The 27,724-nt window shown below is 32.3% G+C and overlaps 2 protein-coding genes across 3 annotated transcripts in view; both read right to left on the reverse strand.

The window, feature by feature from the left end:
* LOC131852998 (PDF receptor-like) overlaps window positions 1-26,176 on the reverse strand; it is a 36,505-nt gene extending 10,329 nt beyond the window's left edge. Inside the window, exons 1-3 of one of the 2 annotated variants that reach the window (XM_059203782.1) lie at window positions 26,032-26,176; window positions 16,300-16,437; window positions 899-1,009 (exon numbers count right to left, since the gene is read on the reverse strand). In XM_059203782.1, the coding sequence (XP_059059765.1) occupies window positions 899-1,009; window positions 16,300-16,381 (193 nt within the window). In that variant the 5' untranslated portion in view covers window positions 16,382-16,437; window positions 26,032-26,176. The remainder of the gene's footprint in view (window positions 1-898; window positions 1,010-16,299; window positions 16,438-26,031) is intronic. The other variant, XM_059203783.1, reaches the window with a different exon arrangement.
* Window positions 6,569-8,497, reverse strand: LOC131852999 (tubulin polymerization-promoting protein homolog). Its single transcript, XM_059203784.1, has 3 exons — window positions 8,387-8,497; window positions 7,775-7,989; window positions 6,569-7,149 (listed from the first exon to the last, which is right to left on the reverse strand). Exons 2-3 carry the CDS (start codon window positions 7,957-7,959, stop codon window positions 6,960-6,962), a joined length of 375 nt encoding a protein of 124 aa, XP_059059767.1. The 5' UTR covers window positions 7,960-7,989; window positions 8,387-8,497; the 3' UTR covers window positions 6,569-6,959.
* Window positions 26,177-27,724: the final 1,548 nt, after the last annotated feature.

Raw genomic sequence — 27,724 nt, forward strand, 5'->3', positions numbered from 1 at the left:
GTGCTCTTCAGGAATTATTTGATTTCCTTAATTTTCCAGTGCGCAAGCAAACCTTTTAATGGTAAGACGACTAAAAAATAAAACAACATCAAAGAAACCATTCTATACAAAATGTGAGAAAATTATATGTTACCATGAATTTTAATATTATGTCATAATTTTAATTATTCCATAGTTTTAATTGATATTCTGCTATTCGACTCAGAGGCAAATCAGATCAATAATCATGATTCGGTTAAAAATAGTATTATATCATTACAACAAGTTGATTTATATAGATCAGGTTAACTTCCATGAAAAATTATTGCCTATTTCAAACCTCAACATTTAAATATTATATAGCCTACATAATCATAACAAAGGGAAATAAATACACAAACGATACTTTTTCAAACGATGAAATAGAAACTTTCATCTTTTTGCATAGTCCAGAGTCTTTAAGGAACAAAGGATATCTTTAAACCAGAATCCAAGGTATCTTGCATTTTAAAACGACACATAATCCTCCACACAATGTATTTATTGCGATATGTAAGCTGGACCCTTTCCATTTGTAACCATATTATACAAGGTGCTGTTAATATCCAGAACACATGTTCTAATACTTTGTGGACGAGAACGCGAACAAAGAAAGCATTAGTATACATTTCAGCTGCACAAAATGCAAATATAGACACACATTTAATATGTAACAATGTAAACATTTCTCTTTGCTATTATATTTTCTTCTTTCAACAAAACGATTGCAATACCTGCATTCGTTGAATCGAATAGGTACATATTCGACATAATAAAAGAAGGATAATCTTTATAGAGGAGACTGGATTAGAATAACTTTGCCTTTATGGCATACGAGTTTGCGACACTTATTTATTCCAAACAACATATAATACTTTACGGGTAGGATCGCTAAATCGAGCTCGTGGACAGTTCTGGCTGGTAGTCATCCCTGCTGTCGTTGGCGGCCAGCATAAAAAACCGTCGTAAGTGGCATTGCAATAGATTTCGTCTGCAAAGAAAACATTATTCATTCCTAATAAATGTCTCATTTCATTATGAGATTCTTTGTTGGAGTAATTAGACGTAGATTTTAAAATATTAAGTGTGTTTAACATTAAATGAAACTCCCCTGAGTGAACAACTGCTTTGAATGTCATCCGTTTATTATTTAATTAATAAATATGAGTTAATAGAAGTTATTTAAATATAATTAAAGAGAATATCTCTTGATATCCTATTGAAAAATGTTATATTCATTCCCTTAAAAGACCTCTTGACATTTTCTAAAGTATTTTTAAAACAGAAACTTTGTGGAGTAGTGACTATATTATATCGGACAGTAGTGACGTATTTTATGTCATACGTCTTATGTAAACCCAAGTACAGTCTTCTTGCAAGGTTCTAAAATGAAATGTGTAATTTATTATTTATTGTAAAAATAAGGTTGTTAATTGCAAACCAATGCAAAAGAATCCAATACGCACTAATGACACATGACGAATGGACGATAATTCGTAATCTTCATATTAAATTTCATTATGATTCATTCACGAGTTATGTCATGAAAAGACAACCAAATAGACCGACGTATCTTCACATTTATAATATTGAAATCGAAGTAAGGATTCCATAAATGTTTTAAGTCCTGCTTCAAGTATATCTAAATATCAATCCTAGTAAGAGCTTAATTATCTACTAGAATACACAATAAGATAATTGATGGCGTATCTACAGTCGTACTGCATTGGATGTATATAAAATACATATATCTTATAAATTCATTTTCAATTTTCCCCCAGCGCGAGTCTATATTTAGAATTGAATGGATTCCTGATAATTGTTTTACTTCCCGTTTGCAGTATGCAAATGAAGGCATATGCACAATATTTTAATTAATATTCAGTATAAAATGCTACCTGCATTTTGCCTGTCAATAATGTAAATTCTACATATTAATATTGGATTAACATAGCGCTACCGTTCACTTTTATTGATGCGCCAACGGATGTGAAAATCTAGTTATTTCGTTTTCCCTATGATAGAATTAAGCATACTTAATCGTGCTACAACTATCTCCCCTGGCACACAACTGGTGCTGCAATTCATATCTCAAATGTTAATCCCACAGGATTCGAGTGCCTACCATGTCATCACCAGCATAGCTCTGTTACCCTAACATATAATTTAAAATAAATTTTGTTAATAATTTGTAATTTTGTGTATATTTAATAAATGTGAATAATTTTGTGGATTACAAGGTGAACCTGCGTGCTCATGCTCGTGGTATTCGAAATAATAATTGTCAATATCCGTTTGGTCTATAAATTTATTGAAATTATACAAACATAAAATTTTACTTTTATTTTTTTAACAGAATATATTCTTTAAAAATTGTTCAAATCGGCAAGTCTTTTCTTTGATGCTTTAAGCATATAAACATATAAAAAAAAGTCTCTACTTAGACTTAGGATACTAGATTACTTTAATTCTGGCCAACATCACATACTTTGTCTGTCAATATATAATTGTAAATTCTAACTGATTCTAACTAACCAATGCGACGGGTATTGGTTTTGTCAAATCAAAGTAATCCGAGATACGACGATGGGCTCACTACCTGTCACGTTGTATTCAAATACATATGCCTGAAATGTAGATATGTCAATAGTTGCGTTCAGTTGACGGTGACAGTTGCGAATAAGATAACAATAGTGCTGTGCAAAATAACTAGTCGAGTTATTTTTATTATAGTTACTTATAGTTTATTTTGCAAAAAACTAGTGTCGTTATTTCGGAATTTTTGTGATAGATCAATAGTCAAAGAAAAAAAATTATATGTTGGAATAGAATATTGTTTAGCGTCTTATGTATGTATCTCAAAAAAATATTGTGAAGGAAATGATCATACAGTTACGGTTTAAATAAAACAAGATGTAGATATTTAGGGCCTAGAAAAAATAAGAACATTAACGGTTTGAAAACGAGAATAATTATAAAAATGTTGAACTTTCAATTGTATGAAAAGTACCTACTACAGTAACGATATGCTAGTAACGAGTACTATTGGCCTAGTAACTAGTACGCACATGTACCGCATTTATCGTTACTTATACAGCTTCCAATATCAATTATGCAGGTATATTAAGCTTGGGCCTGTGACTTTGAACCCGCATAATTAATACTATTTGGTAAATGAAATAGACGTATCGAAATATGTTTCTGATATTAGTGCGCACAAACGCATGAACAAAGACATAAAGATTCTAATGCCCGTTTTCATAAACCAAGCCCTAAGGTATTAATTAAGTAAGTATCCATTAGAAAATACCTAAATCGGACACTTAAGTACCGTGTCACCACCTTAGGTGCTCCCTATTTAGGAGTTCCTTAAGTAAATGACGGGGTTTTTTTATTAGTGACACTCAATATCGATTAATTTATCAATTGTTTACTTTTGTTGCGATTATAATACAATTATCCTAAAATGTATAGTTATTTTGAAAGACTTCTGCATTATTTTACTATATTGCATAATGTAAATAATTTTAATATCATTTCCTACTGTCAGAAGCAGAAAATTACTACAATATATGTTTTGGCTATATGAACGCAATGCTTTGGGCGCTGCTGTCAAACTGACACTTACAGTTGAATTCACAAAAGCTCTTTTTAAATTATTTTCATTTTCATTTGCGTCGATCTTTATGTGGTATTTTAAGATTATTATTCAATATTTGTAAATTAATTAAGAGAAAAGGAAAGTCAAAATTATAGTATTGATGAGAAAGATAGATAGAGGTAGATACATGATCATCTAAACAATTTGTCGATAAATAGCATATCTACCGTTTCAATCGCTTCCAAACTCTCTAAATATTCTTACATAGAACTCTACACTTCGTGAAATAATTATTAACGTGCAAGATTTGTTTAGAAATCACGAAATAACTGTAGCCTAAGAGTTAGGGTCTGAAATATCATACTCCTAAAATCTAAGGACTTAGGAGTCACCTACAGGTTGCATAACAGTACAGTTGCATACATGCATAACAATCATTGTTTTGGTGTCTATTATAAATAAACATAAACTATAATAATAGCTTTTCTCATATACAGTCATTACTATATATAGTATCATATACATATCATTTACAGGGAGTGACCACTTACATTTTTATACCTTATACGGAATTATACTCTTTTTATAATTATCGTAGTGCATTAATAAAGTTTTATGTGTCATAGATATCTAGTCTTTCATATATATGTATAATAACTAGTCCTTTCAGGAACAGGCTGATATTAATACAAAGGTTCTTTAAAATATTTACTAGTGAAATTTTAAATCGGAATTTTAATGTTATTGGCGACTGAAGCGCAGCAGAGGTTAATTCGATTTACGATGTTCCTATGTAGCGAATGATTTGATATTTTTATTCTGTCTTTAATATATGACTTATAATTCCTTTCCTTTTAATGACTATGTTTTACATAGCTATTGGTTCTTTATTTCGTAATAATGCAATTTTCTAATTTACAAAATAGCATTTATATTAATTATATATACTAGGATATAAATTACGTTACGTTAACTATTCAAAAAGAATAAGCGTTAAGTGTCTTGCCTATAACACGGAAAGTGACTAAAAATTACTTAAATTTTTACGTTCTATTTGGGTTTGTTTTGCTTCTATACTAGGCAATAACATAGCGTACTCCAATGTTGTGACGGGAACACGCAATCGTAATAATTTGCGTAACGAACAAAAGCTTTTTTTTGAAACTCGCCTCTAAATATATAGCGATAAGGTCGAATTTTCTAAATGTTGCTGTTTTGAGTTAATTCTGTTTATTCTTAAGCCCGCTCTATCCTTCAGTGCGACTGCGAAACTGAGAGACCACCTGTTGCGTACTACGTAGATATATGTCAGAGGTTTCGTAGCTAAGTAGTAGTAGCCTTTTTACACACAAACACAACTTACAGCTTCATTGGTCTAGCGGTTTAGCACAGCGTGTTACTATTACTACGGGTTTGATTCTTCGTACCATTCAAACATTTGCATTCTTGAGTATTATTGTTTGTCTTCGTCTGGTTGATTCTATTTACGTATCTTATGTATGTATTACAAACATTAGTACAAAAGTTAAAAATATCAGTTAAAAAATACTAAATAAAACACGGTCTTCTTAGCTTAATATTAGATGGCGCTGCGTGAATTGTCCAGGGTTACTATTATTAATAATAATCTTTATTCACAAATACATATAGCTAGCAATACATAGCCCTAGCTTTCGCAATAGGTAAACCCTTACCACGAGGGTCAGTTCCTGCCATATATTATAGACAGCTTGGATATAATAATGGCGTATTATAATTTTCATAATTAATTGTGAACTAAGCTAAATAAAAACAAATAACTTTATTTTTAAAGGCCGTTAGTTTCTAAAAGTAGTTTTAGTGGTATGACGTTAGGTACCATTCGAATGCTCTAGATTCTGAGAAATGAATGTATGCCTAAATAAGAGTATGCCTGCAAATTCAAACATGGCAGGAAAGAAACATACCACCAGAAGAATGGAGTTGAAAATAGGAATGCGGAAAACTGATACCGGACAGAGCGACGCAGTTCCAGGAAATATATTTTTTGCAAGCGGAGAATCTTGTGGATGCAGGAAAAATGAATTAAATTGTACTGTAGCTTACTTATCTGCAATTCCAATTAATGAATTATGACGTCGACGGTAAATATTTTTATATAATGAAATAGTAAATATATTTTATCGATTTATTTAAATCTTAGTTCCGAAATATATAGGATTTAGAAAAATTAAACTCATTAGAATAATTTTCTCTTTTTTTTCAAACTACATTAGTTATTTTTTCTAATTATATATAAATATATGATGTGAACATTCCATTTGAGAGAACGAAAAATGAGAGGAATATGAAATTCTAAAACATTAAACCTTTAACTGTTTCATTTGGACTTTATCTATAAAAGAGCATCACATAAGTTTCTTGCTCATTCTTCTTGTGATAAATCTGCGTTCCGAATGAATGGTAGAATAAAAAATATGACTATTGCTAAGTTGTTTGTACTGAGTTTATATGAATAAAGAATTTTTTAAGCTATTTCTATTGTAGCATTTTCTAAGATGTTTGGTTAGATAAAGTCGCACCATAAAGAGGTATCCTATTCTGTTTTAACTGATAGAATAAAAAAAATTATAATAAATATATTTCATTTCCCTATTAATATAAGCTTTTCAAAGTGATTAAAACTGCACTATTATATAACTATAATATTTTGTAAAATTATAAATGTTCAGTTAGCAACAAAATTAATTATACATAAAATGAGTAAAGCATTTACCAGTAATGATATATCGGAAAATGTATTAAGCGATGAAATTAATAAACGGAATCATCGAAGCGCAAAATTAATATTAAATTAATTTCACTATGTTAACATGCAGTAAGAGAAAATATAATTTGTAAAATGTATTACTTTTAGGTAAGCAAATATATTTTTAAATAATCTATTTTAATTGATAATCCCTTCTTCCGTAAGCAATAATGTTCAAGTATGTATTTTAAATGTTAACGTAATAAAATTTTATATTCCATTAATATGTTTTTACTATCTCAATCAAAAATTTCATAAGTATGAGAATTATGAAAGTTATTTCAATTACTTCGTCAGTGTATCTGCATATAAAGAATATGTAATTAAAAAATTGAAATCGAAGTCTTAATAATATAATATCTCTGGATAATGGACACAGCGGAAGTAAAGCGCTGTGCAAAACCGCGAACCGTGAAGACCACCGAAATAACTGACTTTTTAATTGAACATAGTATTTAAAGAGTTTTATCATCGTTTCATATCACTTCAGCTAGAATGCTGCTCATTTTAGTCTGTCAGGTATCAAGGATTATGTTACAAGACGGAAATATATTAAAATAAGCCTTTCTCTTTTGGTTTGTACGTCTGAAAATACTCTCTATACTGTGGGACTACTACCGACACTTGGCCGGGCAGGCCACAATTCGTTAAAATTTCTTGAGTCTTCTCCACATCAATTTCTACAAGTTCACAAAGGTCTGCTAAAAATTCCATCCACTCATCAAATGTGATTTCAGTTTTACTGAAATTGCAATAAATAATTATGAAACTTAAACAATATTGAATAATCTGACCTATTTAATCTCTTGGGAAACAATATTCATTATGACTACATCAAATCCTAGCAGTCTATCTAAAATTTAGCAAGCTCATCTTGATCATGCCTTAGTGTAATATCTAATAATACTAAAAGGGATCCATTGGGTGATGAAAACAATTTGGACTTCGAATTAAGCTTAACTATGTATATCATGTTCTTTTTCGCTTCCCAATATCTCAAAAGCCTAAACCTATAATTTAAATACCTATCTAAAAATAAAACTATAACTATATTCTTAGGAGAGACTAGTATGGAATATCAAGTTATCAAGATGAAGGAATAAGACATTATAATTAAAATTTCTATATTGAAGGAATCACTTTATAGGTCAGGATTATTTATGTTTTATTCAATAGTAGATAGCATCACTAGAATTATAATTTAAGAGACATTTGTCTGAATATACAAGCTTCCAATACCGTCATCATTTCAGCTCAGCGGGTGAAGTATTCAATAGAATAATCATTAGAAGAAATATTTCATTTATATTTCTTCTCGTACCTCATTTTGGAAGTAATCTATAATTATTGTGTTTGCCGGTAAGTACCAGAATTTATTGAAGAGTATTCCAGTATCAGTCATCGTTATTTTTCTATCATCCAAAAGCTTAGCTTGTCTCATCCAATAATCTGAGCGGTACAGTGTAATAGTTTGACCATCTCTTTTGGTATCGAAAAGTTTCGCAAATTCATAGAACTGTCCGTTTAATGTTGCTGGTTCCTCTTCGCCCATTTTAAGTACTGCTTCGCTACTTCTTTATATCTACGATATTAAACATTTTTTTTGTAAACCTTAACTACATATAATTTGCAGTATTATTATCTCTACATTTAAATATAAATCCTTTTTGTTGCATACATTGAACTTTATTGATTTAAAATTGCAACAAAATTATTAATCAAATGAAATAATTAATCCCCTATGTTATTAAATTTCCCGATATTTTATTCATCATATTCCATTGGAGTGGTTACATTTATTTATTTAATTATTTAGAGTATTTATGGTGATATTTGAAATTAGAACTAGTCTTTACAAAAATTCGATATTCAGAATCAATCAATTTAAATCAGATTAAATTGTTTAGCTCTATGTAGACCTTTACTTCATAGGTATCGGTTTGCCCTCGTAAATAAACCACTAAATCTGAAATACTCACCTTAGATAATTTACCGTCTATATTAGGGTTCGATAAACGAGAAATTATTTAAAATCAATATTCCGAAGTGCTCTAAGTGTAGTATTATTGAAATTTGAGATTATTACTGAAGATTACTACATGTATTTTAAAATTATTATTTTTGTTGCCAAGGTTACGAGTAACCATAGATACGGTTGATATACTCGAAGATTAATCACTTTGTAATTATTATAATGCTATACCTTTTCGAGGTATGATAGAATAGAAATCAATGATAAATAAAGTTCCAGGATATCTATATCTAAAGGTTTACTTTTAAAGTCGTTTTATGTCAAAAAAATAATGAATGCAGAAAATATATCCTCGGATAGATACATTGTCTTAGGATAATCATCATCATCATCGCAGCCCGGAAGACGTCCACTGCTGGACATAGGCCTCCCCCAAAGATCTCCATGACGATCGGTATTAGGATAAATGTACACTGTATAGTTTACCGCTCAGTTTTATTTCATATAATTCTGTAACGAAATAAAAGCTCTTTACAGTAACGTCTATCTCGTGCGGGCAGAAACTGTAATAATGCACGCAGAATTTCAATTTACATATTTGTAAATTAAAATAAACAAAACGCAGCAAATAGAAGTGCGAATTAATATTTTGCGTACACTATAGACATAGAAACTAGCCCTTACTATTCCCGAGTTCAATCATAATTTTATCCCACGTTGGCACCCCAAGGAAATTTATTCTGCAACAATGTATCAGACACACCTAGTAGAAAGTGTATTCCAAATGTCATCAGAGTATGGACACGTGGGGAAATATGCAATTTTCTAACAATGATATTCTCATTATATCAAAACACGTTAGTAGTTATTATTTCAATTGTATTATTAGTTTCTGTTCTCGTGAATTAAGAAATTTGAATATATTTTTTCCAAAAGTTTAAAATGAGTATCCATTTTAACAGAAATGTTTGTCAAATTGATTTAAATTAAGTTTTGCATGTAATTTTTCATTCTTAGCAAAAAACCAGCTTGAAGTGATGCTGAGTTCGCGCTCACAATGATTGAAGTGCCTCTTGCGAATGCAGAGGAACCCTCCCTTGCCTTATACAGTCGTGGCAGCATTCATAAATATGGAGATCTTTTTTACTTCAACTCATTTGGTCCAAACTTATTATTAATTAGTAAATAGTGCAATAAAAACTACAGTAACGATGCGAATACCGCCTTTACTTTAGATGATCGCGGGTTCGATATTTCGCAGAAGAGTAACATTTTGAAGTTTGTAATGTTGTGTATATATAATCATAATCAAAAGGTTCCTATGTTATTTCTATAGCCGTTTTGTCCTCATATTACAAACTCTGCTTAGTTCGAGATAGAGTATTAGATTATCCTTGTTTTACTACAAATAAAATTGCTACACCGAAATCGATACCAAAAGTTCTAAGTTCAAATCTAGTTCTATAATAACGAAAATATCGTCCATGTTTTTATCGATTAATTCGAGAGATGGTATCATAGGCTTTCTAATAACAATCTGAATTCGAATAAATTTAGAGAAATATGGCTAAGCACTCAAAGACTCAACCAGTCTTATGTCTTTGAATATCTCACGTGAGGTAATCGACGTGAAGGTATATTAATTTGTAGATAGAATAAGAAAATGCTATATGCAAATAAGCCTAAATCGTTCAACATATTTGATGAATATTGTTTCTGTTTCGACAAGCGGAAAGTGTATGCAGCGTATTGTAGATAAAATGCTGTGGTACCTTGTAGATATAGGCGTTAGGTAAGATCAATAAGTTGTTACAATATCAATCATAGACTGATACCTATGTAGGCTAGCGTTGCCAATAGATACCAAATTGAATAGGTATGTTCTCGGGATTTGCCTGAACAATAACTAAATTGTTCTCATGAGAACAATTTGCCGAACCACATGTGATTACTGTAGTTATATTGTGCATGGACTATATTGTTCTGAGAAACAATTTGTCAGAACAATATACCATGCACAGCATCTCACTAAAGACGTTGTGCAGGTTCTATATTCTGCAACGTATGAAACATACGTATATACCAAGTACCTACCGGATGCCACCTGCGACATCACACTCTTCCTAGGATGGAATAGATTTTGTCCCTCCAGATTATTATAGTAATAAAAGATAGTTAATTTTCATGTCAAATACATTGTACAAAAATATATTTTATTAAAACCCGTTTGATGTATTTGGTTTGAAAAAAAAAGTTAAAAGATAGGCACTAATGTATTTATAATAATATGGTAGGAGAAAGGCTAACTCCTATCCAGGTTATTCGTGTATATTGAAAATACAGTTTCTAATATGAGTACGATTGTTTTTATAACCCACTATCATTTATTGTTTTTATTACAATATAGTTTTTATTTGTCAGTGATTGTTGCCACAGGCAACCTTTGATAGCTATTTTAAATATTTTTATTGTATTTTATGTTCCGACATTCTGTTTCAATATTTTTGAAAGTTATTATATTTTTATTTAAAAATAACTACTGAATACTACACCTCTGGTCTTAAAAATTGAAATTGGAATTAGTCTTTAACTGTTGCTAATCAAGTATTTTTTTATTTACATTCAGGATGTGCTTAGTATAAATTAAACGTTTTTAAAAGTGGCGCTTAGTCTTAATTCCTCTACTCAAAAGGTATCTGGTAGAGATCGTTTAAGTGATAAGTGCGTTTGTGTACTTACTAACTCTATAATTATGTTCCTTGTATGGAATAAGAGTTACTAAATATTTACTACCAATTTTAGACGTAGAAGAACAATAAGCTGCTTACGTTGGAAATGCAAAGGTGTTGTTGCACTGGATTTAGTTTGAATATTTGGATGTTTGGAGTAGTTTATTTATTCATGCATACAATCCTGTTGCACAGATTTACATGAAGTTCCTAATAGTTATATCCGAGATTAACACTCGTACGTTAGCTAAGTCTAATTTGTAAGGTTAGTTGAATTAGAACTTTGAAAGAGCAGCAAGATTAATTTATGTGTATAGTACAATCGGACTTAATATTATAAAGGCGAATTTTGGATGTAAGGATGTCTATTACTTTTTCACATAAAAAATACTGAACGGATTTTTATGAAATTTGTAACATATACATTAACGAATACGCTATTATATAAAATATCATTGTGTAAATTGTACTTTATTTATATTTTTTTCTACTTGGAATGGCAAACAGGCTGTTAGTAGAAACAGACTGTTTCAGTTTCACCTACTTGCATAAATGTATAGATTGCAATTATGTGACGTCCACGATACCAATCAGCTTACGAAAATCGGAACTATAATGTAATACAATAATGTATTGAAATAATCGGATATCAGCAGAGAAGTGAATTAACAGGCGATATTTTGAGGGACTGAATGTTCGTGATAGTGGTTGTGAATCCTGACCTGTGTTAATGATCTTTGTGAATTTGTAAAAAAAAATCTAGTTACTTTATCGTTCTTAAGAAATATTTCGTTAATTAATTGATTTCGTTGATTATTTGTTCAATTGAAAAGTAAAATTATTTCTAAAAAAATTATTCTAGAAAGATCAAAGATGACGACTTTATTATATTCTAAGTATTCCTTATTAAATGTATAAATGAGAAATTGCCGTAGGTTGATGGGCTTAAAATTGTGATTTAATTTATGGCCATCATATGATTTAATTTATAGATACCGTACAATTAAATTCACAATTATATGAAAAGAAACGTCCGGGAAAGTTCCACCGCCCAAGCACTTCTTTTGATATAGTGCTTCAGAATTAATTTATTTAATCAATGTTGCAATTGCTCTTCTTTATAGGAAATAATAATCTCCTCAGTCTTTTGATATAGAAACATGGATGAATGTGAACTAGCGACTCTAGAAGGGCAATTTAATGTGTTCTAGAAACTGCTGGATAACAAAAGAGACGGACTACAGTAAAACTCATCGTTCATATTATTGGATGCGACAAAGTAAAGTCATGGACGATAACAGATACCGATATAGCTTGGTGAAAGTTTTGGTATCAGTTACAAAACTATGTAGTATTTAAATGTTTTTAGACAAAGTCAGAATAAAATGTCATAATTGACATTTTATTCTGACTGACTGATTATTTTAGTTAAAGTTTTGTTAAAGCACATCAGCAGACATATCGCTGTTTTTATAGTAATCTAAATTATTGTCATTTTATTATATGTATTTTTCTCTAATAAAGTGAAAAATATACATCGTTCTATAACAATGTAAGTTATCATATAACTTAAAAATCACAAATCAATATCAAAAGAAAATATTAAAAAAAAAAAGTACAAGTATGGCAAAAAACATACTATCTGAGCACTACTACTATAGAATTTAATTATACAATCATCTTATTTCCTTTATCCTTTCAATATATGGCGGTAAGGGAAGATCATTATTATTATTATAGGCTTTGCTAATATTAAAATCACTGACATAAACAGAGACAAAATCTATAACGTCTATTACACATTCTATCAGTTCCATACCTACTGAAGGATCAAAACGGGGACGTGCAGGTTACCCACAATTAATTCCCAGAAATCCTCAAGACTTAGTCACAACTCTTCATTTTCTTACTGTCAAAGGTGGAGACGATAGTCATTAACTCATCACCCAAATACCATCATTCCCTTTTAATAATAAAAAACCTTATCCATAAGACAAATTCCAAGAGTGAGACTACCTAGTAGTATAGATAGCAACGGAAGAATTTTCAATAATTTCATCAGGATCAGCTAAGTTTTGAACAGTCGCCACAACTGCATTTATATATTCCTCTACTCTATATTATTACTATCTGATAGACTTAAATTTATATAATCTTCGCTTTAATGCCAATATACGTCCCATTCTTCTATCTTCAAAAGCAACTAGTTGCGATGCACATGTTTCAGCCTCTGTTGAGCACATTTTATGTGGATCATCGCACCACCATATATGTTAGGCATGTCTTCGTAACTGCTTTTTGTCATTCTTTGCCTTAATTGCTGCTTGCTTCTGATCCCCACCGTAAGCACAGACATATGGTCATGAAATCATATGAAATTGGCGTGTTGTAAGGGTCGAAGGTCGATTTTTTCAAAATATAATATATTTATTTAATTAAAATATTGCTATTTATGCATTTTTTCCATCTGATAGGTAGCTCTTTATCCCTTTACTAAAAAAACCATTCGGACGGGAATCAATAAAATCTTTGAAGGCACTTTGGACTGCCTCATCGGAGTTGAATTTCTTCCCTTGCTAGAAGTTCTCCAAATTTGGAAAAAAATTGTAATCTGTTGGAGCACACGGCCCAGGGAGTACGGTGCATCTCTTGAATTTTCCAATTGAAGCTCTTCTAATTTGGTAACTGTATGTTGTGCAGTGTATGGTCTAGCGATGTCCTGAAGCAGCAGTGGGCTACGGCGATTGACCACCCTCGGTTTAGCAGCTAGCTTTTCCATCATGGTTTGCAATTGCTAATAAATCACTTCCGCCGTAATTTATCTGGCCAGATTTAAGAAAGCTGAAGTGAACAACACCGGCACTAGTCCGCCAAATGATCACAAGTAACTTTTTAAGTCAATTTTTGCTTGGGGCAGGATTTGGCTGATTCGCCAGGATTGATTGCCAGAGCCATTGAGATGAGTATTTCCGATTATCATACTAGATCCTACGTTGATCATAGGTAATGATTCGATTTAAAATTCCTTCATTATTATATATCCGGTTGACTAATGTGACGCAGCAGTCTACGCGCTTTTGTCTATTTGCTCTATTCAATTCATGCTTCCCAATTTGCTTTAAGTGGATTAAAACAGTTTTGTCACTTACTCCGCAGCCTGCAGCTAACTCGGACGTGATTTGCGATGGATCCGCTACCACAATAGCCTTCAATTCTATATTATCAAACTTGGAATCCGGCCGTTTTGCAGGTTGAAATTTTCTGAACGAAAACATTGGAATAAAAAACGTACTATGTTTTCTTTTGCGACACCACCGCCATACACATAATTAATCCTTCGAACCATTCCTGCAGCACCGGTGCCACGGCGGAACTCGTACTCATAAATAACGCGATATTTAAAGTTTTCCGTTGTGTAAACTGAGTGACGCAAAGAAAAAACCAAAAATAGAAAAAACGTATGGATTACGGTTTTCGAAAAACAAATGCATGAGTAAATAGCTATATAAATTTGAGTTTGGAACTCCTAACCAAAGAGATGTTTGAGATCAAAATAGCCAGTACGACAAAACGTCAATTTATTAGGAGCGCTATTGACAACAGAATGAAGTACATAAAAGAACGTAACATAAAGGAACTATAAATTTAAATACAAATTGAGAATTAAAAAAATACATATCTGATTAGCTGCTAAAAGTTCCAACTAAGCAGAGCATTTCCTAGTTTCTGAGATCTGATACAATTTTAGCAAATTAATATATGTATATAAATGTACACAAAACCTTATCTACACTAATATTATATGAATAGTTTATATACTGCAGGAATGAAACCCGCAATCATATGTAAGGTAAGGTAATGCATTGCAGTTCTGAACCAAATTGAGGAATCGATAGTAAATGAAAACGTGACGATGACAAAAATTGGTATCACTTAGTCGAAGCTTACAACGAATTAAAAAACTAGTTCAGCATTCCATTTCCAATATTTGTAGACAAACGGAACGATGAGGGTTGGTCGCACTCTGAATCTTATTCGCTCAAAGTTCTTCCTTTGAGAATTGCAATCTTATATAACTACCTAACTATGCATTCGTTTCGAGCGATTTATTCTTGATTGCATATAACTACTTACTTTCCTTATTCCATTTTCCAATCTTAATCATAGTATTTAAGTTCGTGGTTTTACTAGGTTTTCTAATCTTGTTATCCTCTGCGGTACCAGTGGAAGACGACTCCGAATACGTACCTACATTGCCTTAGCTCTACAGATTTTTGTATTAATTTATGACGTTAAAGTGTATTTTATATTTGACTACTTAGAAATAGTATCCGTTTCATGGAAATTATCTTATCTTGATATATTAAGTGCTTACCGGCTTTGTACAATTTTATTTTACCGCTCTTAGACACACAACTTTGAAAGACTATAATAATCATAAAGTGTTTTTCTACTTTACGTAATTTTATAATACACTGCAAACGAAATATATCTATCTCATGATTTATTCTAATTAATGTAATGTCTTGTAAATCGTAGTATATAGTGTTATATGTACTGAATATTTGTTTCAAGATTATCAAGAAGAAGGTCTTTTTAAGAAGAACACAGTAGTTAAGTTGTTAAGTTATAATATTGTTTTTTATTTATATTGCGAATTTATTTATATATTATAGGTTAATTTATTTATATTGCAATAATGAATAAACTCACTTAAATACCAAGAAATCCAATTATTGGATAAGACGTACCTACCTTATAATATGGTACTGGATACATAAAGTACCATCAGTACGTACCATTTGGTACCCCTGTGTTCCCTATTTCTGCTGTTTTACAGATGTGTTCCGGGCAGGGTGTGTAAAGTGCAATTATGGGCGTAGGCAACTTAGTTCTTAGGGTAAAATAATAGGAGTACCACTGTACCATGTTTGTGTTTGTTAATATAAGTGACGATTAATACTTTTCAAGAGGCGGGTGGTGAGCTTATTTCATACATACATCATTTTACATGTCTATATAAAATTAAGGACAGTAAAACAGATCTGAAGTTTTCCAGGTGACTCTTTAATAATATTCTATTTTAAAAGCAATGTTCATTGCCTTCCGATTTGTCGATGACATTCTCCATGATGGCCGTGTTGTGTTTTCTATAAGAATCAATGAGGGCACTTTGATATATAATACTCACCGGTTCCGAATTCATGAATTCGGTATTTGTCCAAGCACAAGAAGAGTCGCTGTAGGCTCCCGCTGTCCCTGATCGCCGACATATCGCAGGTTTTATAAAACCGGTAACGAGACGAACTCGCTGGCCTTTGTACGGTACCTAGTAATAATAAAAACAGTTGGTTTAAAATGTATGACATAGGTGAGATAGAGTAGTCATAAACATTGTTAATTAAAATGGTGAATGTAACACAGTGTCTGTTCAAAAATGGTAGGCATTTTTTGCATATCCTTTTTTTTCCCTACCATGATATTGACTGTTACAACGACCACATCTCACAGTCAGAGACGCGCGCGACGTTCCTAGCTAATCCTCCTGATAATATTAATATTTGTAAATAACACAGTAATACTTACCTATCTACTTATTTAGTGAAGGAAAGAAATATCTTATTATCACAGATATTTCTTTCCTCCTTAAACACACTAGTTAATTTTTGTTTTAATAATAATCTTTATTTAATTCAGAAGGGTCGTTACAATATTATTTACAATAGGTGCACTTTCTAGACAATATCAATCCTTTCAGTATCTATGTGTAGTTCTGGCTTCTGAACTAGCATTAGCCGTATGACAGAAGCCAGTTCCTTCCCAATACTTGAACTTTTATTATAGATTGATGAAAACTATTATAACATGATATATATAAACAATACTTTACCTAAAGATACATATTTAAAAATCAAAGTTATACGAAAAATAAAGATGTTGAAATAAACATAACATTTTGCAGTATATTGTGTGTGTCTTATGTACAAGTATGATGAATGTGTGATGGATATGTAGGTAAGTGTGTATGTACGCATTTGATGCGTGTATGTTTGTAATAAAAAAAATATTGGCATATTTATCTTTGAGATGTTAATAAAGAATGTTACTGAACATTTATCAAATTTTCCGTATCATCGTATTGTAGCTGATTTAAACCTTGTTTAATTTTATTTTTAATTTGATATTGAGTCATACTTTTTGGGTTTACAACCTGACTAAACACATTTTATAGTTTTGGCGCAAGATACTGGCGGACGTACAAATTTACTTTTGACCTTAGGTACAGGATAACGATGAAGTCTTTTATTATTGTTGGATATAGATGATGCACTTCCATGGCATCTACGAATACATTGGTATATATATATAGTTTGCGAACAGAGAGGACATTGGCTAGGTCATATACTTTGCATGTTGGATGCCTAAACGGTAGGCATAGCAGTACCTTTAGTACAGCTCTTTGTTTTTTTTTCGTACTATTCTAATGCTGTTGGTCGCAGCTTGCCTTTACAGCTTCAACGGACGTTAGGGGGCGAGTGCAGATGGCACTCCAAACCCGCGGAAGGACTTATGGAGCGGCTGAAGGCCAACTCCTGCCTGACGGATACGACTTTAGTCTGAGGGCACCACTAGGGGTTCGAACCTCGGCTCAGGCCATCGTAATTTCGATTCCCGTTTGAATTGGACGGGGGATCGATAGGAGGGGCGCCCGGAGGTGCCGGTGTGGAGCGCCCGGTTGAATGCGCGATATTGTGTGTTTGAGGTCGTTGTCTTCGCTGGCGAGGACGGTGTCGTGTGTGTGTGTACAAGTGTGGTCGGGGTGGAACGGGTGGGCCCGTGGGGAGGTTACCTGCCGTTATGGGCTCGTCGGGGTCAATGAGAACGTGCCTCGGGCGACGTTGTCACGTATGTCGGATACTGACTATAAGCGGGTTAGGGTGGGATTGGGCAGAGTCGAAGTAGCGTCGAGACGCTTCCAGTAGCGTGGAGACGCTTCCACAGCTCTTTGTACAAGTTCAAGTTCCAGGTAAGTAGACATTCTACTAACGCTTTCTACAGCTGAATAAGTAGTTTATGGTCCGAAAGTATTCGGAGTTCTTTAAATAGTATAATTTTAATATTCTTATGTCGGCCAGAAAGTAATATATTATCCAAAGAATTTAGGTATTTAATGGGGTTCTTAAAATACTTTAAAATTAATAACGATGCAGTTTTCCTCAGAGCAAGTTGGTTCAAAGGCTGTAATATCAATACCATCCCGAACGTACACAACTTAGTATTTTGCCTTGCGGCCTCATGGCCACAAATACCGTCCTTAGATTTTCATTGTCTGGTTCTGTACCTGAATTATTTTTTTAATCTGAATCTGCTATAACTGGTGTCTTTTTATCTCAAATTGTAGAAAAGTTTTGGAAAATAGGAGAACCCCCTAATTAATGCGATGCGATGTATATTATTGAATATTTCTCCTCCTAGGTAGGAGGTAGTATTCAGAGGTCTGATTCATTATATAAAATTAGAGAGACAGTTCCTTAAAAAAATTAATACATGTAACTTGTTATTTACATCGGTTCATTCAAAATAGAAAACGTCCCAACTCCCGAATGTGTTTCCTATTTCTAGGCATTTTGATTACCTTAATACCTTACAATCAAGACAACAAGTGCACCTCTCCTAACACTCCTCCTACCGTAGGAGAACTAGTATTTATTAAGCAAGATAACGTACAATGACCTTAAAATGGCGTCGCGAACGTATTTCGTGTGTGCACCCTGGACAGGATAAAATAATTCGTGTAGTTGATGTGAAAACTTCCACAGGTATCTTCAAAGGATCCCTGATTAAACTAGTTCGTCTACCTATAGATTAAATTTCACGTAAACATAAATATGTTTAGAGCGAGCGAAACGTACAACTGACATATAATCTCACGCGCTTCCACATTTTTTCCGTAACAGTGTCGATCCGATTGAACTCACGACGTTTAGTAATTTTCGATTGTAATTCATGATATTAAAAATAAATATTTTTTCAATTTATCAACACAATTACAACATAAACTGTAACGGCTTATAACACATTATTTTATGGTTTCATAGGAAATGGGGTTTTAACAAGCTTTATTACACAAAACAAGCCAATACCGCGTTGCAATACAGCAAAGTAGCAAACGAATGGAAAATTCTTAACATTCGTTAATAAATTTCGTAACATTCCCGCTATTTTCCAAGTAATCGACAAGAGATTTCCACGATTTTTATTTGATTGATTAACTTCATACCATTATCATCCATCAAAAAAAAAACTAGTACGTAGTAGTAATAACTTCTATATACTTTATCAAATATTTATAAAGCCATTCACCGGTATAAAATTCTTCATATTCAACGAGTAGCAAATTCGGCAACACTAAGGAGTTTAATTATAGGAAGAACTTCTTTATGTATTGCGTAAATAATTAAGTTTGAATAATATTTTATAATAATTATATTCTTAAGTTTTTAATATCTCTGTTTGTTAGATTCTATAGACGAAAAAAAGCGCCATTAGCATCTATTTTAAGGAGTTTGGTGAGCATAATAACATTCAGGAGATATAATGACTTATAGGAATTTAGGTACTCCTGAAGTAAGACTCTTGAAACTGTAATGAAATCACTATTTCAAAACAGTTAAGAGTGTTTAAATTACAACAACAGTCAGACAAGACATGCCTTTTCGTGCTGTCCAACGAATAATAGAACAATGGCTTCTGTTTTATTCGTTGCATAGGGCCGTCTGTCCGAGGTATGAAAATATACTCGTATTTGCCAGTAAGTTTCGAATGGACTTCATTATATCACGTATTTTGAATTCTATTGTATGTATTGTCAATTTTTGTATTTTAATATCACTGGATAACAATACAAGTGTGTCAGCATTTTGTTTTATTCCTAGGCCATTTTAAGTGGCGACTAAAGGAACAATTCTAAGTCGACAAGGAAAATACCAGTAGGTTCATTTGTTCTTTTATGTCTAAATTCCTGGTTATAAGCAATATGGCGTCAGAATAAATTGAATATGGCGCCGTTTAGAGATTTTTTTTGGTTTTTAATGAAATGAAAAAAATTCCCGCCTGAAATTATTACTAATGGTTCTACAACTGCTAACAATTGTAGACGAGAACGTTTTCCTGTTACATTTTATTTCAGAACGTGATTGTTCTCTAGACAGGTTTTAGATTTCTTTTTAGTTCCTACATTTCATTTAACAAGTAATTCGTTAGTAAGTAACTAACAATTCCGTTAAAATTTTAGTAAATTTTACCTCAATTGTTTATGTAATGAATTTATGAACAAATATTTGGCTAACTCTGAGAAACGATTAACGTAAATTTATTTACTGACTTACGATCAATAGATCAGTATTTTACAAGCTCAGCTACAGCTATCAGCTATCATAGTGATTTAATAAATAATGCACAACGCTGTACTTGTACAATACTTTGAGAAGTTTGTATCAGTAAAGTGGATATCTTGGATAGTGTAATATGTAAGCTGATCACTAGAAATTTAACCCCTTTCAGAGAGGGAGGGTAGTTGCCTCCCCTTAAAATTGCTCGCATCGGATATTCTCACCATTCTACGAGCTATTAGCCAAAAATTAAAATAGGAAACACCATAAATACCTTGATAGGTAATCAAACTCTTAGGAAAGTCTAATCTATTTTATAAAGCTCACAGGAAATAAAGCAATAAGGTGTATAAAAATGGAGAAAAATGAAGAAATATTATATTATTGACTTATTGACTTCACATATTGAGCTTGTTCGAATATATTTTATTGGTTGCATATTGGATTCAATATAAGCGTTCTAAGTCTAGAATTGATACTCAATTCAGTATTTAGTAATATCCTATAAACAAGTGAAGCGTAGCCAATATTGATATAAATCAATTTTATCTAACTCTAGATACTTATATATGTATGTAATAATATGTTAACCGCCATTACAATGAACAAATATTTTATTCGTTTGGGATCTAACAGATTCTTTCCTATGTAGTCCAGAAGATATTAATATTTTATTAAGTTTCATTAGAGATGCATCTCTTGTGTACAAACTGAAATCTGGATTGTCTAAAGACTTCTCTTTACAAGATTTATAACAGTTCTTGCATTGTATAACCCGCCAATGAAAGTGTACTGCGAGAAGTCTAAAATAAAGCGATATCTTTTGGAAAGCGACGTTATTCAACGCCCTAGCGATAATATAAAAGGGTATTACTGTCACCGGCAGCTTACAATTGAGTTCAACTTATTATTGTCGAATGTAAGACATTAAAATATCTATAAAGTATGTATGTAAAGCGTCATGTAACTTAATTACTAGGTTAATTCATGTGTTCGTTATTACAGAAACCTTTAATTGGTTACCGAATATGTGCATTGTTTGTTAATTTCTAAAAATATTTTATTTCAATTCTTTTGAATGACAAGTTGCCTAGGTCATATTTTTAAAAATTCTTTCATATAATTATCATCCTAGCCTTCTTTATAAGATAAATCTATCAATATTTCGAATTTCATTTAATTCATCTGAATTTTAACTATGGATTGTCAGTCATACAAATTATTTAATGTCAGCTAGTGGCATGCTGAAATATTAACCATAATAGGTAATCAATGCACTTAAATATACTAATAAGAATGTCTTTATATAAAAAATACACTGTTCATAATATTGGAGACGTTACACATAAAAAAGGTTTATACGTATAATTATACACGATACAGATAAAAAAGGGTTAATATATATTTTTTTTACTGACTATATGTAAATCATCAGAAATTGCTTTTGAAAACAATAAAATAAATTCCGTATTTTAAAATAAACATACCGATACTGTTTGTTTATAATGTCTACGAAACCGTAGTGTAAATATAACTGCAGACACTGGTTTATTTTTAACTAGTGTTCAACCCACGGATTGACCACTACATATGTTTAAATCTCTATACGACTGAATACAATCAAAGAGCATTCCAATCTACATAATATTGCCCAAACTTAAGAATGGACTTATGGTACTTATGGCAAGCGCGCAATAGATTTTTTTACGAAGTATATGTATATTATTGTATATATATATTAATTTATAAAAATGATTTGTATTTGTATTCATTTTATGAGCAGGAAATATTTGATTTAGTGCATGATTATGATATTCTGTGATTGCATGTGCATACACATGACTACAAGTCCGCAGTACTGCATGTAAGCTTATCTGCATGACAACATGTCTACAATACTGCATGTATGCATGTCTGCTTATCTACAAATCTGCAACTTTGCATTTCTACATGTCTGCAAGTTCACAATACTGCTTGTCTGCTTATCTGCATGTTTACATGTATGCATATCTGCATGTAGGCATATATGCATTTCTGCAAGACTACATGACAGTAAATCCGCAATATTGCATGACTGCTTATCTGCATGTCTGCAAATCTGCATGTCTACATATTTGAAAGTCTGCAATACTGCATGTCTGCATATGTACATGTATGCCAGTCTGCTTATCTGCATGTCTGCATATTTGCATTTCTGCATGTTTGCAAGTCCGCAAGACTGTATGTCTGCTTATCTGCATGTCTGCATATCTGTATATCTGCATGACTGCAAGTCTGCAAGTCTGCATGTCCGTATGTTTGCATTTCTGCATGTCTTCATGACTGCAAGTCCGCAATTCTACATGTATGCTTATTTGCATTACTACATGTCCGCAATACTACATGTATGCATGTCTGCATTTCTGTAAGTCTACATGACTGCAAGTCGGCAAAACTGCATGTCTACATCTATGCATGTTTGCGTATTTGCATGTCTGTATGTCTCCATGTCTGTAGTTTGTCATGCACATCACATCATGAATCACACTCAATACCTACATAAAATATCGTATCTATTAGTCGGTATGGCATGTCCACACCAAGATATTAAATTGAAACCAAATAAGTACCGGTAATAAATTTATTTTTCAGTTTTCCAATTTAGATCGTAGAAAATTATTTCTCTTATTACAAGATGTTTAATATAGATCGTTGAAGCAATCATAGCTTTGAATTATATATCATTAATAGTGGCCTGATATGGCTTCTGTTTTTGCATATTACTTTAATTCACCAGACTTTGTACAAAATCGTCTGCATTTTCACTTATGTCTCACTCATTTCAGCTAGCCTCAAAGCAATTTCTTTGTATGCTGAGGACGGTGGTTTCAGTTAGAGAGATTAGTAGTGAAATTACAAGGTACAGAGGCATGAAAATGAAAATGCAGGAAGGATACTAGGACTGTCATATCATCATGTATTGTCTGCATCGGTGGTCTAGATGTCTAGTACACTGTTTTACTTCCAATGTAAAAAATACATGTATGTATGTACTACAAGATGTAATAAAAAAGACAAGTTTTTCAAATCAGTGTCGTCAGTAGTGGTTCCTTATTTTGCGTTCCTCGTAATAAAAACAAGAAAATTGAAAAATAACATTTTATTAAAATGTACATTACTCATAGTCATAATAGATGGTAGTATTTTGTAGTTAAAGGAATTTGTATGTAATAATATAAACAAAGCATGCTACTTTAGGATGTACTTATGTATATTGATACATCATTGATTTGGCGTTGATTATCGGAAAGAGATGAATCTTTGAATGAATGAAAGAATGAATTCTTATTATTGTTGTGAATATACGTTAGCGTATATTCTAGTTCTATACTACACGCATATAAAAGTCGGATCGACAAGAAACTGAATACGGACCAAACGGGATAATTAAAAATATGAATTATTGTAGGAACTTATACAAAGTTGGGAAATATAGTCGATTTTAATAATTTTCAAGCGTGACAATATTTAATATATTATTTTATCTTATCGGAATAGATAATTATTGAATGAACGGACAACACGATATCATGTGTCACATGTGATAGCACTCATACGGTGCTCTTCCGCAGGACTAAGATATTACGCCTTCGAATCCTGTGATTTCAATGCCTTATCTTCACCCTTCAACTAATTTTCCTCTGTAATATGGTGTCAGTGTCAGTGTCAGTGTCAGTGTCAGTGTCTGTGTCTGTGTCTGTGTCTGTGTCAGTGTCTGTGTCTGTGTCTGTGTCTGTGTCTGTGTCTGTGTCTGTGTCTGTGTCTGTGTCTGTGTCTGTGTCTGTGTCTGTGTCTGTGTCTGTGTCTGTGTCTGTGTCTGTGTCTGTGTCTGTGTCTGTGTCTGTGTCTGTGTCTGTGTCTGTGTCTGTGTCTGTGTCTGTGTCTGTGTCTGTGTCTGTGTCTGTGTCTGTGTCTGTGTCTGTGTCTGTGTCTGTGTCTGTGTCTGTGTCTGTGTCTGTGTCTGTGTCTGTGTCTGTGTCTGTGTCTGTGTCTGTGTCTGTGTCTGTGTCTGTGTCTGTGTCTGTGTCTGTGTCTGTGTCTGTGTCTGTGTCTGTGTCTGTGTCTGTGTCTGTGTCTGTGTCTGTGTCTGTGTCTGTGTCTGTGTCTGTGTCTGTGTCTGTGTCTGTGTCTGTGTCTGTGTCTGTGTCTGTGTCTGTGTCTGTGTCTGTGTCTGTGTCTGTGTCTGTGTCTGTGTCTGTGTTTGTGTCTGTGTCTGTGTCTGTGTCTGTGTTTGTGTCTGTGTCTGTGTCTGTGTCCTTGTCTGTAATTGTGTCTGTTTCTATGTCTGTGTTTGTGTCTGTGTCTGTGTCTGTGTCTGTGTCTGTGTCTGTGTCTTTATATGTGTCTGTGTCTATGTGACATCACATATTATGAAATATTAAGTTTGAGTTTGACTGTCTGGAGGTAATTTCCGATATAGAAAATTCGTTTCAGTGAATATGGAATGAGTCACAGACGAAGTTGCGCGGGTCGGTGAAATATGTACTAACTATATAATTCTGCTTGATATTTTTTTTACAACTTGAAATTATTCTAAATTTCATATCGATGGTATCACTGATTCAGAAATCTGAAGCGCTGTGAATAAAATAACTGAAGGACTGATGGACGGAATTATTATATTTTTTACAAAAAAATAGATGAAATTACCTAAGACAAAATATTATGATCATACGCCAAATCTCACGATGGTTGAATCAGATGTCACGAAGTAACAAGGAAAGAGATAAACAATAGACCAGAATGGAATAAGAATTAATAAACATTAAAAGTACTTAAAAAATTATGTATCTGATGTAAACGTAAAAAGTTATGTATAAGACGAACGTGGTAACAGCAGCCAGACACTTCCGAAACGGACTCGCGAATATTCACTTTTTAAGAATTATACATATAATACATCAAGTATTAAACAAAAAGCACGCTGGAATGCCCCGTGGGTTGTAACTATGAAAGCGAGAAGAAAATCATGACTATCTTTTTTTTTTTAAGAATAAATGATCTCCTCTTTGTCTACACCGCACACATTACTTAGATTAAAGTGTTATTTTATGTACGTACACAAAAAGAATTACACTTATATATCTAGATAAGAAATATAACTTATAAAAATCTTTCCCGTTGATATTTCATCTTTGTTTTAGTTACTTTTTTATTCTTTTGTAGATATCGGGATCGTTTTCCATAGTTATTCCAAACTTTTTCTACTTATTATTATATATTATAATTAATATATTCCAGGATCATGACTATATATATAATTATTTAAAGAAATAAAACTTATATCTAGTAATAACTGATGATTTAATTTTTTTGTATTCAATCAAATTTATATCAAGCTATAATTGACTTTTCAGGAATTAGAGTAAATTTCAATTCTAAGTAAAAGTAGAGAATTTTTTTTTAGTGTTAAAACATAAATCATCGTCATGTATGATTTATGGAGATGAAATCATAAATCATCCACAATTTATAATTAAAAATTTACTCACCGGCATGAAGCTGCTTTAGAAGTTCACGAACAAATTACCGCGACACGGCGCGATAACTTGAAAACACTGGGAAACGAACTTGCACAATTAGACTCGGCAAAAGTGCACAGCTAGACTCGGCAAAGGTGCACAACTATACTGGGCAACGAACAGGGTCCGAATGGGAATATAGGTTGTGGAATGGGGTATTTATAGTCGTCATAGGTACATAAGTAACGAACCGACGCAGTCCTGAGGGTGGAATGGGGCGGAGCTAATAATGCTCCTGAAAACATACACGTGACAATAACATAATAGAAATAATCGCATCTAGCAACTTTATGGTCATTACATATTTTTATTTGTTCCTGCAAAATTTAGGAAGACATTTAATTAATACCGCTGGATTCGCCAGGTATTAACCACGATGGTTTCCAGGGCTCCGCTTGAAGGCCATCCTGACCCGACCTAATGTGACATACATTTATTGTTAGATGCTAGTTCCTAGTACTAACGATTACTTTTCCCTTCAATAACTGCAATAATTGCAATTAATATTATTTCCATTGGACTCGATTGCGCTTTTATATTAATGTATTTATTAATTACTCGTATCGATTTTAGACTTGTTTCAATGTAATTAAGAACTAAATACTCTTGTGATGTCGTTTTGATTGAAACTGAGGTGATACACATATACACTATTTCTGGAGAATCAATTCGGTAATTAGAACAATAATTGATTGGATTCATTTTCTAAAAATAATGTGCTAACCTAACTGCAGTTAATAAAATTAATGATCAAATGATATTACATTTGATCATTAACTTTATTAATTGCATTAATCTGATTAGAATATACATATAAATTTACTGTATAGAGGATATGAGTATAAAGATATAATATGCTTAAGACGATTTACACTTTAGACTTTACTGTAGGCCTAAAATTAAATGTTTTACTATTCAACAGTGAAGAGGGCCTGGTTTGTTAGATACAAGCTACTGCTTAGTTTAGGTTCCACATCTCCCACAAAGTATATATATAGTTATTATGTATATTTACAGGCATTTATATATTCAGAAACTAGAATCGTTTTGTGGAGATGAAATAAACTTATTATTAGCATCTGGGGAAAACCAGGCCTGTCAAAGCCTAGTTGCAGGGCTACGTCATGGTTTAAGGTATTGATGGATGTGTACGTACTTTCTGCGTACTATTTCAGTTTCGCTAAGTTCGTTTATAATTGCAACTATAGCACAGTCCGTATGTAATCACAAAGTTGTAGATTTCAATTGAGAATTCTTAACAACATTATTACATAATTATAGCCCATTCTCTAGTCATAATAATTTTGAACATGACTAAGATATCATTGTCAACCCCTATGGCTATATACCCCTGGAAGAATACTTATGCACTACACGTACATAATATTTATTATTTATTTATCTTAAGAATGATGCAAGTCATACAAAATAGAGTAAAATTATTATTCGATTCCGCTTGATTCATTGACCGCGCGATTTGTTATACCAAGAAAAATGGCCTTAAAAATATTTTTCTCCATTCCAAAAGCCACGATATAATAAAGTATAGTTTAATATTATTAATAGGATAGTATTTAAGTCTTTCAGATAGACGTCTAGACACCTTTCAATGTAAAAATGCCAATATAACGTGACTTATGTACTTAATAACGTTGATGTAACA

Source organism: Achroia grisella, unplaced genomic scaffold (genome assembly GCF_030625045.1).
Source record: "Achroia grisella isolate CSIRO2021 unplaced genomic scaffold, CSIRO_AGI_Agris_v1 utg874, whole genome shotgun sequence".
Lineage (NCBI taxonomy): Eukaryota > Metazoa > Arthropoda > Insecta > Lepidoptera > Pyralidae > Achroia > Achroia grisella.

Coding starts and splice junctions, on each gene's coding strand:
- LOC131852999 (XM_059203784.1), bottom strand. CDS start 7,959: ATGGGCGAAGAGGAACCAGCAACATTAAACGGACAGTTCTATGAATTT. Junction 7,150..7,774: donor ATACTCTTCAATAAATTCTG/GTACTTACCGGC, acceptor TTGCAATTTCAG/TAAAACTGAAATCACATTTG.